At 39.8% G+C, this 15,964-nt stretch overlaps 1 protein-coding gene across 2 annotated transcripts in view; it reads right to left on the bottom strand.

Annotated features, from left to right (window-relative positions):
* cdk19 (cyclin dependent kinase 19) overlaps positions 1 to 15,964 on the bottom strand; it is a 92,091-nt gene that overhangs the window by 56,436 nt on the left and 19,691 nt on the right. For both annotated transcript variants that reach the window (XM_056480955.1, XM_056480956.1), the window contains exon 3: positions 2,976 to 3,086. In XM_056480955.1, the coding sequence (XP_056336930.1) occupies positions 2,976 to 3,086 (111 nt within the window). The remainder of the gene's footprint in view (positions 1 to 2,975; positions 3,087 to 15,964) is intronic.

Below are 15,964 nucleotides of genomic sequence, written 5' to 3'. Positions count from 1 at the left end.
GCTGTAATATTTAATTAATTCTTTAATTAAATGCAAAGCTGACAGAAATGAAAACAGCTGTATGAGTATACACTAACCTGCACATTATTCTGACACAAGATGGTGACAAACAGTTAAAAACCGCAGTGTGACAAGCAGATACATACAGTACGAGTGTGGATGTACGTATATATGGATGTAAACGTATTCACTGATGCTTAAGGTGTTTCTGAGTTCCTGGATGAGTCTGTGTTATTCAGCAGTTGTTGTCTGGAAATAACAGATCTGGGAATGTCAAGACTGACCAATCAGAATCCAGTATTCCAGACAGGTAATAATAACTAATAAAATCAAGTGTGTGTGCTTTCATTAACTTGACTTTTTCTCATTGATGATTTTAATGCATTAACTAACATTTACAAACGAGACTGTATTGTAAAGTGTTACCCACTGTATATATCTTCCTTTTGCAATTTAAATTGGATAAAACATTAACTTACTCTGAACATGTATATACAATAAAGCAATACACTCATTATTTTTGGTTATTAGACCTGTTAAAGTACCTTTTTTGCAGCTTAGCTCAATATCGTGATAATAGCATCCTGTATATCATTATAAAAGCAAAACTTGACACTGGCAGAAGCCTAGCCTGCTTATTTATATTTACTAGTCATTTTGTCTGACAGATGCACATGTGTTTGGGTGAGACGTTCAGTCCTAATTTTTTGGTGGATTTGTTCATTTTTTAGCCATGAAGTAAATTTTACAAATATTTTGTTGTTTGTATTCATTATGTATTGATTTATTGTTTTTTTTTAGGATGACTATTTTACCATCAGTCCAGGAACCGAAGAAGCAAAGCAACTCATTCTGGCACATTGTACATTTCTGTTTTATTAACGTGCATCATCCCTGTCAAATAAACCTGAAATTAAATACAGCGGGGGAAATAAGTATTGAACACTTCGCCATTTTTCTCAGAAAACATATTTCTAAAGCTGCTGTTACTTGAAATTTTCCCTGGATGTTGATAACGACCAAAAAAAAAAAAGTAATTCGTCTAAAATTAATTTATGCATAATAAAATGAAATGACACAGAAAAAAAAGTGTTGAACACATGAAGAAAGGAAGGTGTAGTTTGGCAGGGAAAGCCCAGACAGCAACTGAAATCTGTCAGTAGTTCCTCAGCAACCATCTGCCCTTCCTCAGTGTAAGTGAATATCAGCTGCTTCAGTCCAACATCTACATTAGCAGGAGGATAAAGATGAAACCAGGGTGGACATTTCAACAAGACGAGGGGCTCTATTTTACTTATCTAAGCGTAGAGTCTAAAGCATGTGGTGCAAAAGCATTAAGAGTGTGTCTGAATCCACTTTTGCTCTTGTAAGGACGGAGAAATATGGTCTGCACCACGGCACATGGTCTAACAGGGTTGTGCTTATTCTCTTAATGAGTTCTGAGTGTGTTTTGAGCCGTGTGTATTAAACCAATCAGAGTCTCATCTCAAATTCCCTATAAGAGTCAGTTGTGTCGTGCCATGGTGCATTTGCCATTTACATGGTGGACTTTGTAAGTGTAAAAACTGAACGCTTTACTAGCGAGAAAACAGTTAAACAGAGCATCTGCAGCACGAGGATAAAGAACGAGCCTCTCCATTCAGCCTCTTTACTTTACATTTACTCTTTACTCCTTTACTTTGGTGGAGTAAGGAAATGGTGGAAACTCACTTCACTGAACACATCCATTAGCCTACATATTTAATTTCCTTTGTTAAATGCAAGGATTTCCAGCAAAGGAATAAATGAACAGTAATAACAAAGTTATATCCAAACACACATCCTGTTCTTATGCCCCATATGATGATGCAGATGTCTCATAAATCCCCACCCCAGTGCTTCAGTTGGCAGTTCATTCCGCTGTGGCGATCCCTGATTAACAAAGGGACTAAGTCAAAAAGAAAATTAAAGAATTAATGAAAATAGCATGCACCAACAATGCGCCTTAACACACCTCCTTTCTAGACCAGAACACCCATGAGTCCACAAAGCGGCAGAAATGGATTTGCTATTTAAACAACGTGACACAAAACAGGAAAATTAGTGTTGCGTTGGTCTGAAAATAGCAACAAATCGCGCCAAACACATCTTGCGCCATATTGCGCCGGGTGTATGATAGGGCCAATTGATCCAAAACACAGTCGAGGAAATCTCAGATGCGTACAGAGAAAGAAAATCAGGCTGTAGAACGGCCAAGCCAATCACCTGACTTCAATCCAATAGAAAATACAGAATAAAGGTCAGATTTGATAGACGAGACCGACAGAACCATCAAGATTTTGCACTCTGTTGAAGTCTGTGAGAAACTCACACATGAACAATGCATGTGACTTCATTCTCCATATGAGAGGCGGCTTTAAGCTGCAGCACCAAAACGCCTTTTATATAAAGTATTAAGCACAGTAGTTCAGCAAGTTCTCCCTCTGCCATTCCAGTGTTATTACACACAACGTTTTTATATATATATATATATATATATATATATATATATATATATATATAATTTTTAGGGGTTTTCACCTTTATTGTGATAGGACAGTGGAGATTTAGAGACAGGAAAGTATGGGGAGCAGAGATAGGGGAAGGATCGGCAAAGGACCTCGAGCTGGGAATCGAACTCGGGTCGCCGTGAACACCTTGGTGCCATGTGTCGGCGCACTAACCACAAGGCTTTTGGCACCGACTAGAACTCATTTTTCAGATTTATTTGTGTTGTTATATTTTTATATTGTTTGTACTGTCTGGGTTTTTACCAAAATCTGCTTCAATTCCATGTCAACAGCTCATTTAGTAATATTTTTCCCAGGAAAAACCATGACGTGTCCAATACTTATTTTCCACACTGTAAATAATTTTTTTTTAACTCAAATACAAAGCACAGGGTTAAAATATGAACATACAAGTGCAACATTGTGATGATTAAAGTATAAACTCACCCACAGATCATGCTCGGCGTAGTCAAACAGGAGCCAGACTTTGCGGTCACTGTGAGACAGAAACACTTTCTGCAGCGCGATGACGTTTGGATGCTTCAGCTCTCTTAGCAACTGCAGAAAGACAAACACTTGATCATTCTGCTCATCACCTGCTCATTTGTTAAAGGCGAAACTGTTATGCAAAAATCACTTTTATAAGGGGTTTACACACAGTTGTGTGGCAGCAGTGTGCGAATATAATGGTAAACGTTAATTAATTGTATTGTTTATAATCACACTTGATAGAAACAGTCTGCAGAAACACTTTGATTGACATTCTCCCTTTGTACAAGTGGAAAAGCCCCGCCCACTAGTGGTGATCCCTCCCTCAATAGCATTGACAGCCCTGAGTGAGTTCCAGCCATCCGCCATTAGAGTTTTAAATCTGCCACTATGCTGACACACAGGCATTTGTAGCTCCGCCCTCTTTTGAAAAGAGCCCAATCTCATTTGCATTTAAAGCGACAGTCACCAAAACACCACAATTATAAGTCTAAAAGGGTCAGTTTCAGAGAGTTATGAAACATTATTTGTGTGGTGTTTTGAGCTGAAACTTCACTACACACTCTATTTATTTATTTTACGTCGACTTATTTTACGCTATAATAGGTCCCCTTTAAACAGACACTTGTATTATCAATTCTCACCCTGTTTGTACCTGATAATAACATCAGTCTTAGCAATCCAATTACAACTGCATAATACTTATCAGGTGCATAATATATATCACGGTGGCCAAGTGGGTTGGACAATTGCCTCACAGCAAGAAGGTCACTGGTTTGAGTCTCTGCTGGGTCAGTTGGCATTTCTGTGTGGAGTTTGCATGTTCTCCCCATGTTCGCGTGGGTTTCTTCCAGGTGCTCCGGTTTCCCAGACAGTCCAAAAACATGTGGCATAGGTGAATTGGGTTAGCTATATTGTCCGTAGTGTATGTGTGTGAATGAGTGTTTATGGATGTTTCCCAGAACTGGGTTACAGCTGGAAGGGCATTCGCTGTGTAAAACATATGCTGGATAAGCTGGCGGTTCATTCCGCTGTGGCGACCCCAGATTAATAAAGGGACTAAGCTGAAAAGAAAATGACTGAATGAATTAATAATACTAATAGACTGCAGGGACTATGACTTTATTTTGTAGGCTAATCAGCTGTTAGCATCACACTGGTTCCCTCAATAAAATCTCCATACAATGTGCTTATCAATTACTGCAGAGAGCATACTTCATTATACTGCACGTTTTGACCATAAAGATAATTTTCATGACATTTGGATCTGAAATACAGGCACAAAAAAGCTAGCTTTGAGCTGTAAAAGAACTACACCAAGGTCACTCAGCTTCTATGTCACCCCCACCATGCTCCTGATAACCTGTCAAGTTTATTTTGGGAAACATGGTCCATGATAAGGACTTGTCCTATGAATTTGAATCCATGCTATATTATGTATAAAATAAGTGCGAGGAGTTCCTGATCGGTACAATGTTTTAACAATCGTATTTTTAAAGAAAACTAACATCTTATAAAAGTCATAAGGAGGATGTAACTGGTGTGTTTTGTACCATAGAATAACATAAAAGTATCTTGAGTTTGCGTTTACCACAGCGATTTAAACCAAATTGCATTAAATAAACCCAGTGAATCTGAATAGAAGCAGAAGTGCTAACATGCTAATGCTAACTCGCTTCTGGATTGACATCATAGTTCCTCCATTTCATAAATTCAGGTATAAATAAGGTTCAAAACATCCTTAAAGCCATAATGCACCCAAGAAAATACTTTACTCAGCCTTCAGTTGCTCCTAACCTGTTTAGGTTTCATTCTTCTGTTGAACAAAAGAGAACAAATACTGAACATCCCTACTGAAAAAAACAGCTTAAACCAGCCTAGGCTGGTTGGATGGTTTAAGCTGGTCGACCAGCCTGGTTTTAGAGGGGTTTTTGGCCATTTCCAGGCGGGTTTTCAGCCATTTCCAGCCTGGTCTTAGCTGGTCAGGCTGGGAGATGACCAGCTAAAACCACCTTGACCAGCCTAGCCAGGCTGGGAGCCTAGCCAAAACCAGCTATGTCCAGCTTAAACCAGGCTGGTCAAGGTGGTTTTAGCTGGTCATTTTCCAGCCTGACTAGCTAAGACCAGGCTGGAAATGGCTGGAAATCAGCCTGGAAATGGCCAAAACCCCTCTAAAACCAGGCTGGTCAACCAGCTAAAACCAGCCAACCAGCCTAGGCTAGTTTAAGCTGGATTTTTCAGCACGGATAGTATTTTTGTTCCTACTTTAGATATCAGCAGCTGCTTTTTCCCCAGCATTCTTCTAAATATCTTGTTTTGTGTTCGACAGAAGGACTCAAAAACAGCTGAGAACCACCCGAGTGAGAGTGAATGTTCATTTTGGGTGAACTGTGCCTTTAAGTTTGATGTCCCGTCATTATGACTGAGATATTTGCTAGAGCTGCCTCCACTCTTTCTCATATTGTGGCTTTCAATACGGCTGATCATAAATCAAATCCACCATGTGTTCTGCTCTTTTCAACATAGTGATTAATTATCTGCATAAAACATAAACACAGCAGATTTAAAGGGCTAGTTCACACCAAAAATGAACATGTACTCACTATTTTCTCTCCCTCAAGTGGTTTCAAACCTTTCTGAGTTTCTTCTGTTGAACACTAAAGAAGATATTTTGAAGAAAGCTGAAAACCTGTAACCATTGACCATCATATATTTAGTTTTTCCTACTATAGAAACACTTGAAGATAGTAAATAGTGAGTAAATGATGATTTGTGGCTGATCTATCCTTTTAAATGCATTCTGCAGACACACATTTGAGTGTGCAAGTGCAAATGGAAGCCAGAAACAGAGTAATCTGATTAATCAATACGCATGAAGAGAGCGAGTGAGGCAATCGATTTAGCATCTGCAGTGTTTGAGCGCACATACAAACATACACATACTGGGATTTACAATTCACCCTGCAAATGCCTTGATTTTGAGTGAAAAAGATTTCACCAAGATTTCAAACGCTCACCCACATGAACACACAAGCACGCACCATGTGGGTCAAAATTATTTATTTCTCTTTAATGCTAAAATCATTTGAATTATAAGTCGAGATAATGTTTCATGAAGATCATTTAAAAGCTCCTGCTGTAAATATATCACAACTCAATTTTTGATTAGACAACTTTAAAGCTGATTTTCTTAATATTTTCATTTATTTGATATATTTTTGAAAACTTATGGTTACGGTGATAATAGTATATGCAGTATCCATATCGCGTCACTGTGAATCTCAGTTTAACGTTCCAGTTCAATGATATGCTGCGGTCAAGTCGGTGCAGATTTTGTTTTAATAACTGCATGATTGAAAGTTCACATGTTAACAGAGATTTGTTTCTTTAAAGGAACACTTCACTTCTTTTTTAATTCATTATACTGTACAAACTTGAACCCCTTTTTTAATACATTCAGCTAATTTCTTGTTCAGCCGGGTTCACTTTTAGCTTAGCTTAGCATAATGAATTGAATCTGATTAGACCATTAGCACTTTGTTCCAAAAATTCCAAAGAGAGTTTTTTTAAATGATCTCTCATTTTTTTATTAGCAGCATTACCCTGATTAGCTTTCCTCATGGTTAGGTTTCCTAATTGATTCACCTCTAACATGTTAAAGAGAAGCTAACTTTCAAATCTGCCATTTTTAAACCTGTTTCACATCTAAATGACTTGATCTGATAGCTCTATTGCTAAATATATTCAAAGGTTTTTACACTTAAATATGACAACTCTTATTAACCATTTAAACTCCGCGGACGTCATCGACTTTCGCTTTAAGATTTAAAGGGCTAGCATTGCACCAGACCCTCTTAAGTGGTTTTGTTTGAAAGTCTAGAAGCTATATTTTATGCACATATGCATCACTTTGGTTTTTATTCTACTGCACAAAAGTTATTTACACTTAAACACACAGTATTTTGGACACCCGAGCTGGGTATTGAACATTAGCTCATTTTCATATGGTTCATATATGACACATGTACAAGTATAGCTCAAATGAAAGCTCTTGCCGGTGCTCATACGGTTCTAGCATTCTTTTTACTGAATTATATTCACATGTCAAACGGTTGTCGAATGATTCTTGGTGTTTCCATGGCTCAGAAGTGAAAACAATACATTTATGATCAATAAGCAGCTCCAGATAGCACAGACAGCTGTCATCTCTTACCTTACGCTGTGCGCTTCAGGGCCATTTCTCCTCTGTTATTGGTGTGATGTGCATAAGTAATCCTTTTATATGTCTGACGTGGTCCAAACACAGTGAATTATGTTTGATCAAACAAAAGAATAGTGAAATATGAAAACAATGATCGATCCCTGTGGCTTGTATAGCACCACTCATCAGTTGGAATACAATAACTTTTGCATAGATTACGGTAGACACATTTTTCTTTTTTCCTATGATTACAGACATGTGCAGGAACCAGCAACATTAATTACAGCAAGCTAGAGCACACAGAACCTGAAAGGTCCACTTTTAAATTTGAGTTGATAACAAAAAAATACAGAAAGCGCCTCTTTTTTAGGTGTTTATTATAACACAGACGACATATACAGGTATTTTCAACACTTTCAACAGTGTTTTATGAAAATTCAAAGGGTTTTCTTTAAAATGATAGTAAATTTTTGCATTTACACCTCTGCATGTGGATTTGGGAAGCTTTTAAATTTGGGTAGGCAAAATCCAGACGGAAATCCCAAAATAGCACTGGAGTTTAACTGGTTAAATGTTAAGTACAACAATGAACGACAGCTTGAAGCTAAATATTTAACTAGAATATGACCTCAAATAATGAGCCAAAGCCCAGTCAACAGCTCTCAACTCATATTAGCCAAACTTCAATACCTTTCACCCTTCACCCAGCTCTCACACAATATGACTATTGTTCTGCATTGCCAACAGTGGCGGAAAAAATAAGATAAGACATTTAGAGACTGAGAGAGAGAGACAGAGAGAGAGAGAGAGAGTAGTTGATCTTTTTAGTTTGCTAGTAACAACATAACTCCAAACAGATATCTGAGTATGACCTTGAGGTCATTAAAACACTAGAATCCCTGTGACTTAACTAATGTAAACAGGACTCAATGAACAAGCAAGCAACGCAGCAACAATGCTCAGTGCCGTGACTCATAAAGTGGCCCTCTGAGACCTCCATACACCCGAGACATTTCTACATCTCAACAACAATGCTGTTATGCACTTGTTTTCAATCTCAGGAAAGAGCTGTGCTGATGCTGCTGCTCCTGAATCACTCCTGCGTTCAAGCACTTTGAGCTTTGGGGAGCTTTAACTTTTCCACTTTGTTGTTGTTGTTGTTGAAAAACATAAGGGGTTAGTTCACCCAAAAATGATAAATATGTCATTAATTACTCTCCCTCATGTCGCTCCAAATCCTTGAGCCATTTCTTTATCTTCAGACAAAAGCGATGATATATTAGATAAAAATATCTGAGAGTTCCCTCATCCTCCATAGACAGCAGTGATCCAGGATTGTTCAAAGTCTTATAGCCAACCCAGGCTCATTCTGAGAACGTAGTCCCGGGGACGTTTCTAGAGACCGTGAAATACGTCCCGGGAGGTACGTATTTTTGCAGTTTTTGTTTTCACGAATCCGCGAGAGGCCGCTGTGCGCGCTTTTTCCCGCGCCGTTCTCGCGTAAACCCGCTAGAGGCCGCTGTCGAACGACCTTCCGCCTGTCTGCCTGGATGACAGAATGATTGACTGTACGACCGGCCAATCGGCTGACCCACCCTCCTCCGTCCCTAAACCCAACCAACGACAATTCACAAAAGCGGTCCAGAAAAAGAAAAGCCCTCGTCCGATTTTTACCACGTTTTCGGATTTTAACCACATTCTCGCCCTGTGATGAACTTGTTCGCTTCATTTTTTGGTTTTGTTTTTGTTTTCTTACCTAATTTCTGGAACCGCTCTTCCCGGGACTCGAACCCGGTCGTCGTCGTCGTCGTGGTCAGCCCCTCTCTGCGCCTCGAGTCCGCCAGAGTACACGAAGAGCTAACCGGACAAACTGGCTGCAGCGGGAAAGCCCTCCACACGGAGGCGAGCGGCCGGCTGGCCGGCCGGCAAGCGCCGAAGGGAACGGCGTCACACCGCCCCGCAGCGTTCGCTTAAAAAAATTAAATGCAGCCGTACGTACCCCCGGCTACTTATTTCGCGGTCTCCAGAAACGTCCCCGGGACTACGTTCTCAGAATGAGCCTGGGTTGCTTATAGCCCTTCCAAACACCCAGCTCAATGCGGCGCCCTGTGCGACCCAGGTGTTTTATTGCTATATTCAGTCTGATGCAGGTTTCATTCTCACGTTTTTTTTGTGCCACAGTGTTTAAATAGCAAATGCATCTGCTCCTATTTGTGCACAAATGTGCTTGCTGATCTGAAAAGGATGTGTGTTAAGGCGCATTGTTGTCATGTTGCTATTTTGAGGCAACTGAAATAGACCACTGACCAACTCAAAGCTGCTCTAAAGTCAATGGTGCAGGGGTTTTCTTTGTTATTTAAAGAGTGCATCTGTGCTATGCTCCTTTGCAGGTACATTCTCATTGCTTAACACACACACAGGGATGTGCAGCAGTACACGCATATCTTTAGATATGACAAATTAAAATGTATTATTGTCTACATAAGTATAAAAACTGCTACCTCATCCATGACTTCTTCACCTGAGGAGGCTTTGGTGGAATCCGGCTCTGATGCAGCCAGTTCACTGATCACAATTTACATTTGTTTACAGTTTTTTACAGACGCTAGGACACATTTCTCAATACTTGGGTCACTTCTGCAAATCTCTTGACACAGTGAGCCCAACAGAAGTCTGTGTGGGCTAAACTGAGGATCGATTCTCATGGTTTTGGCACAAAATCCATTCAATGACTGCATCTCTCAAATCTGATCAATTCTTTTCTCACTCAGACACAACAGCTGCCAAACCTCTGTGTACGTACAGGACATTTAACACGTGCTCACATACTGTCTTCACAACTGTTCAACACAATAACATCATAAATAAGCAATAATAAACTGAAGCATATTTCACATCTAAACATGCAGTTTACCCAGCCAGATCAGCATTACTATTGTATCTGTATCAGTGGATGGTGTGGACACCAATTCTTGTATTTTGGAATTACTCAGTGCAAAAAAAACAAATAAATAAAGGAGATAAAATATTGAGGAGTTCTGCATCACGTCTGATTCACTCCACTAACATATACTGCAGTTATAAACAGAGACGTGTGCTTGTTTTACATAGGAAAACACTGTGTAATGCTGCATGTTGTTAATGTGTTTAGCTCATTGTTTTGTGGGTGATCAAGTGTGTGGGCTGTCGACCTTTACTAGTGTTCTGGAAGAGTTTATTTGAGAGCTGAATAAAGTGTTGTGGTAGTTGTAGTGCATTATGAATGTGAAATGAACTGCTCTGCCAAGCTGAAACTCAGTCAGGAGAATTGTGTGAAGAGTGTTGCAAAAGTGACCTAAGTGTTGAGAAATGTGTCGTAGCGTCTGGAAAAAGCTGTAATTTTTATTATTATTGTCATTATTTATTATATAAATATTTGTATTAGTTTTTATAATTCTTTCTTTTAGATTTGTCCACCTGTTAGGTGTGTGCATCACTACATACTGGAAGAGTAGCTTTCAGTTGGTCAATGGTGGGTCTATTTCAGTTTCTCAAAATAGCAACGCTCCAACAATGAACTTTAACACACCTCCTTTATAGACCAGCACACCCATGAGTCCACAAAGTGGTGCAAATGGATTTGCTGATTAAACACCGTGGAAAATTAGGATTGCACTGGTCTGAAAATAGCAACATGTCTGTAATGTGAAGTGACGCTGACAACAGGGTGCGGATCCAAATGCAGGTTTATTAAGAATAGTCTGGCAAGCAACAGTCAACACAGGGGCAAACAGATGTAAACAGGCAATCCAGAGTCATGGTCAGTAAACAGGCAGATTGTTAAAAGGCAGGCAGCAGACAACGTAAACAAACAAAGCAAAGGTCTAACACGGAAAAGCAAGGCAAGAAAAACGCATTGTAATGTTCACAGTTCAGTAGGACAAGACTCAGCAACTTCTCTGTGTTTGTGTGGTGTAGAAATAGTCCAGTAATCAGTCCATGAGCAGCTTCAGCTGTGCGAGTCTAATCAATGGAGACTTGGAGCAGGTGTGTGTGTGTGTTGCATGACTGGAGCTTGTAGTTCTTTTGCTGGTTCTTTTGTAGTTCTCCAGCGATCTGTGAGTTTACCAGCGATCTGTAAGGATTAGATCGCTGGTGATTGTCACAACATCGCACCAAACACAGTCTTGCGCCTTATTGCGCCGGGTGTATGATAAGGCCCTTAGTGTTTCTGCGCCATGTCCTTTGGACTTTGCATTTAGATCATTAAAATAGAGCCCTGTGTATTTTCAGTGGTTCAACTGTACTCATACGAAGCTCCAAGAACCCTTTTGTGCACCAAAAAACCTTTAAAACCCTATTTTTTGCCTATATTTTCTGTATCGGATAAGAGTGTGTGTTTACTACGGATAATACAACACTGTGGACTCTAATGGCATTGTACTGCTTAAAGTAAATGCACACCCTGACCTGATACAGGAGAGAAGACACTGGTGAACAGTCATATTCACAGTGTTTACTGCGCACAAAAGTGTTCTAGGAGCTTCGTATGATTACAGCTAATTATTTAATACATTTTTACCATTAGCAGCTGGTTATACTCACACACTGCTGCCACACAACTGTGTTTAAACCATTTATAAAAGTGATTTCTGCATAATAGCTCGCCTTTAAGCAATAATGCTGATTCTGCGTCCAACGACAGCATCGATATACAAATGATTTACAACATATTTACATAAACAAGTGGAATCTTCCCATGGTGGTGTGATTGTGTGACGTGGCCATCATAAAGAAAGTGTACAACCATAACGCCCATGCCTTGATCTTTATTTCTGAACATATGAAACAAATAAAGCATGCAGATGTTTTCGAGAGGATTAGTGTTGTTGTTTCTAGTCTGTAAAACTGCTTTGTCTATCTAACATCGACTGCTGAACCTGTTTCGGGATCACCCTGTCCAAAAACACCACACCTTAAAATCCCCTGATCACAATTCAATCTGTTCAAAGTGAAATGATTATGAGCTCAACAAACGGCAGCGCTGACGTAGATTGTGCATGAAAATAAAGATCAACCATGCACAATTGAAGGAACGGCTCGCACGCAAGAGCAAACCTCCAGCCCCGTCACTGCATTCACCGGTAGGTGAGCATGTGTTTGCGTGTTAAACTTTATATAGAGCGTTTTACCCAGACCAAAACAAATACGCAGATATTTATGGGCCGTTTACTGAGTCCTTTCGTCAATCCACATCAATTCACCCTTCGCTAAGCCCCGCCCTCCTTAGTTACTGTTGCTACGCCTGTCAAGCTTTCGTGCCTGGCACGGCTTTTACAATGTGTCTGCGCTGGTGTCAGACATTGCCAGGGATATAATGTCATATTTGGTGAACAGGTGAGAAAGCCAGACTAAAAAGGACTGCAGTACACATTACAGGGGTATATTCACGACATAATAGGCAACCGATTAGAGAATAATTCAATCAAAATTAAAGCTAGCTTAGCCTAGCCGCCTCATAGGCTGACCATTCAGCAGCTTAGCTTATGCTCAGCAGGAGAGGTGAAGTTTAAAAATAATCGAATGATAACAAATTAAACCGTGATTTCTCTATTTTTAGCTAAAAAGCCCGATAGACTAATGTGCAATGAAATATAGCATTACTAACCGGTGAGGAAACACGCATGGACAGTGCTTCTACATCATTCATTCATAGAAAGAGCAGCAAGAAAGAGGAAACTGATGGATTTGTGCTGAATATTAGCATCATTGAGACATAACAATGTATAGTAAGTTACCTATTACTGTCATTATGTTTGTGTGCTCTATAAATGACTGAAAAACAGCTGCGGGTAAAGTATATTGATCACAAGTGCTCAGTTTGTGATCACATCTCTGTTTTGTATTGTTGATTTTTACTTTTAAATATTTGTAGCTTGAAATAGATGGAAGTGTGAAGTTCAGTAAAGTTAGCAGCAGAGTCGTATTTTCCGGATCAATAACTCATGATGACCTATTCAATATTAGAATGACTAAGTTACTATGACGAAGGCTTAAACGGAGCAGTGCTCATAATATCGAGGGAAAAAAAAGAAAAAGACATAAGGCTTTGTGTTTTGTAGGAAACTCAGTTTAGATCTGTTTAGGGTAAGATGTGTGTGAGTTATTGCCGTCGGTCTATCACTGAAAGTGTCAGGAATATCAAAACAAAACCAACTTATCTCCGCTCCTTTAGCGCCCCTCACAGAGCTTGATCCATGCTGGCATTCCTCCTATTGGGTTTTAGATTTTGAAAAGGAAAAAGATTCCTCCATCCCGTCCAAACTTTAAGGATACCGGGTATCAGATTTGCACAATCCATATGCACAACGCTTTGGTTTGTTTCCCTCGCTCGAAAGCTTGACAGACCCCCTGCGCGTAGCTACAGTTGCTAAGCCACGATTGGTGGCTGGCGGTTTTTAGGTGTGGCTTAGCGAAGGGTCAATTACACTGTGATCATTTCAGAAAACACTGCAATGTGCAGATAAACTGTTAAAAGGATCATTCACATCAAAAATGAGAGCTCTGTCATCATTTATGCACTTGTTCCAAACCTGCTTGAGATTTTTTTTGGTTCTGTTAGGGCGCACTCACACTATGCTATCCAAACCATTCCCAGGCCCATTTCCCGGATCTTTTGAAAAGTGTGAGTGCTCTGAATCGGGCTCAGGCGCGGTTCAGTTGGCCGGCCCTTGCCCAGTTGGAAGAGGTGTGCCAAAGTGTGGTTCACTTAGGCTTTGGCGCAGTACGCTTGTAGTGGCTCCCGAGCCATAGGTTCCCTACCCCTGGCCTAGTGTGAGTACACCCTTATACATCAACTGAAATGTGAATAAATAACTTTTCATTGATGTTTGTTTAGGATTGATTGATGGTTTTGTTTGAATGATATTTGGCTGAGATGCTAAAAGCTATTTGAAAATCAGGAATCTGAGGGTCTTTAAAGTTCTCTAAATAGGTTTCTCAGCAATGCGTATTGCTGATCAATAATTGAGTTTGTCATATTTAAAGTAAGCAATTTGCTAAATATCTTAGAGGAACAGGATCTTTACTTAATATTCTGATGACTTTTTGCATGAAAGAAAACTATAGACAACATTGACCAAAACATTCAACACAGGCTCATTCTGAAGACGTAGTCCCGCGGATGTTTCTGGAGACCGCGAATTATGTAGCCGGAGGTACGCATGGCTGCATTTTGTTTTTTTTAAGTGAACGCTGCGGGACGGTGTGACGTACGCCGTTCCTTTTGGCTCTTACCGGCTGACCGCTTACCTCCGTGTGGAGGGCTTTCCCGCTGCAACCAGTTTGTCCAGTTAGCTCGTAAAATAAAAATAAATAAAAAATAAAATGAACGAGTGAATAACAGGGTTGAGAATGCGGTAAAAATCCGAAAACGTGGTAAAAACCAGACGAGGGCTTTTCTTTTTCTGGACGGCTTTTGTAAATCGTCGGTTGAGGTGAGTGGGCGGGCGGGTCAATCGGTAAAATTGGTTGGGTTTAGGGAAGGAGGAGGGTGGGTCAGTCGATTGGCCGGTCGCCCAGTCAGTAATTCAGTCAGACCGACGGTCGGCCGACAGCGGACTCTGGTGGGTTTACGCGAGAAAGGCTCGGGCGCAAACAGTGCTCGTGAGAGACATTTGAGATACGAAAAAGCGCACACAGCGGCCTTGCGGGTTCGCGAAAACAAAAACTGCAAAAATACGTACCTCCCAGGATATATTTCGCAGTCTCCAGAAACATCTGCGGGACTACGTTTTCAGAATGCAATATTCCAAAATGTGCATGAAGAAAAGTGAATGGAAGCGGAGCTGATGTACTTTGGTATTTTTGCATTCAACAGAAAAAAGAAAACTGGATTGGAACAAGGGAGAGTAAAACCCAAGAAAAGGGAAGTTAATCTAAATAACACTGACCTTTTAATAGGTGCCAAAGCTTTTTAGAGTATTTTTTTCATCTTTTGTTGAACACAAGAAAGGAGATTTTGGTCACATAGATTATTACCCGCCTGTTATTAACATATTAAATGTTCATTAGCTGTTATAAAGTATGATCTTACTTTACATTCCATCCTAGCTGATACCCAAACCCAACTACTACCTAACTAACTGTTAATATGCAGCTAATGAGTAGTTTATTGAGCTAAAAGTCTTAGTTAATGGTCTGTTGAAAGCGTAAATTGTACATTAAAATAAAGTGTGAGCACTGACTTCCACAAATACACAGAAGACGACTGACAACATTAATTAAAATATCTGATCACACTTTATTTTGATGATCCGACTGTTGAATGTAAGTTACATTGCATCTACAAGCCAACTAATTCTCATTAGATTATACGTAGACCGTTAGGTTGGGGTTAGGGTTAGTGTAAGTTGACATGTACTTACAAAGTTTCTTATAGTCAGTTAAATGTCTGTTGAAAGTGCAGTATCAGCAGATTTTAAGCAGACAGTCTACTAATACTCAAATAGACCATCAAAATAAAGTGTTACCAACTTTCTTTCTTTTTGATTTTAATAAAGAAAGCAAGTCAAATATGTGTGGAACAAGTAGAGGAAGAGTAAATGTTTTTGTGTGTACTGTCCCTTTAAGAGCAGCAGATGCTACTACACAAGGCCAAGTGGAGCACAAGGTCAGAGAGAGATTTCGTAATCGCAGTGTTTATCCCACTTCCTCCTGTTAACTTTAATGTAACACTCTGTAATCTGACTAGATGTCATTCGCACAT

This window comes from Danio aesculapii, chromosome 20, assembly GCF_903798145.1.
Source record: "Danio aesculapii chromosome 20, fDanAes4.1, whole genome shotgun sequence".
Lineage (NCBI taxonomy): Eukaryota > Metazoa > Chordata > Actinopteri > Cypriniformes > Danionidae > Danio > Danio aesculapii.
The sequence above is the reverse complement of the archived record's forward strand: the minus strand, read 5'-3'. Positions and strand labels throughout refer to the sequence as shown.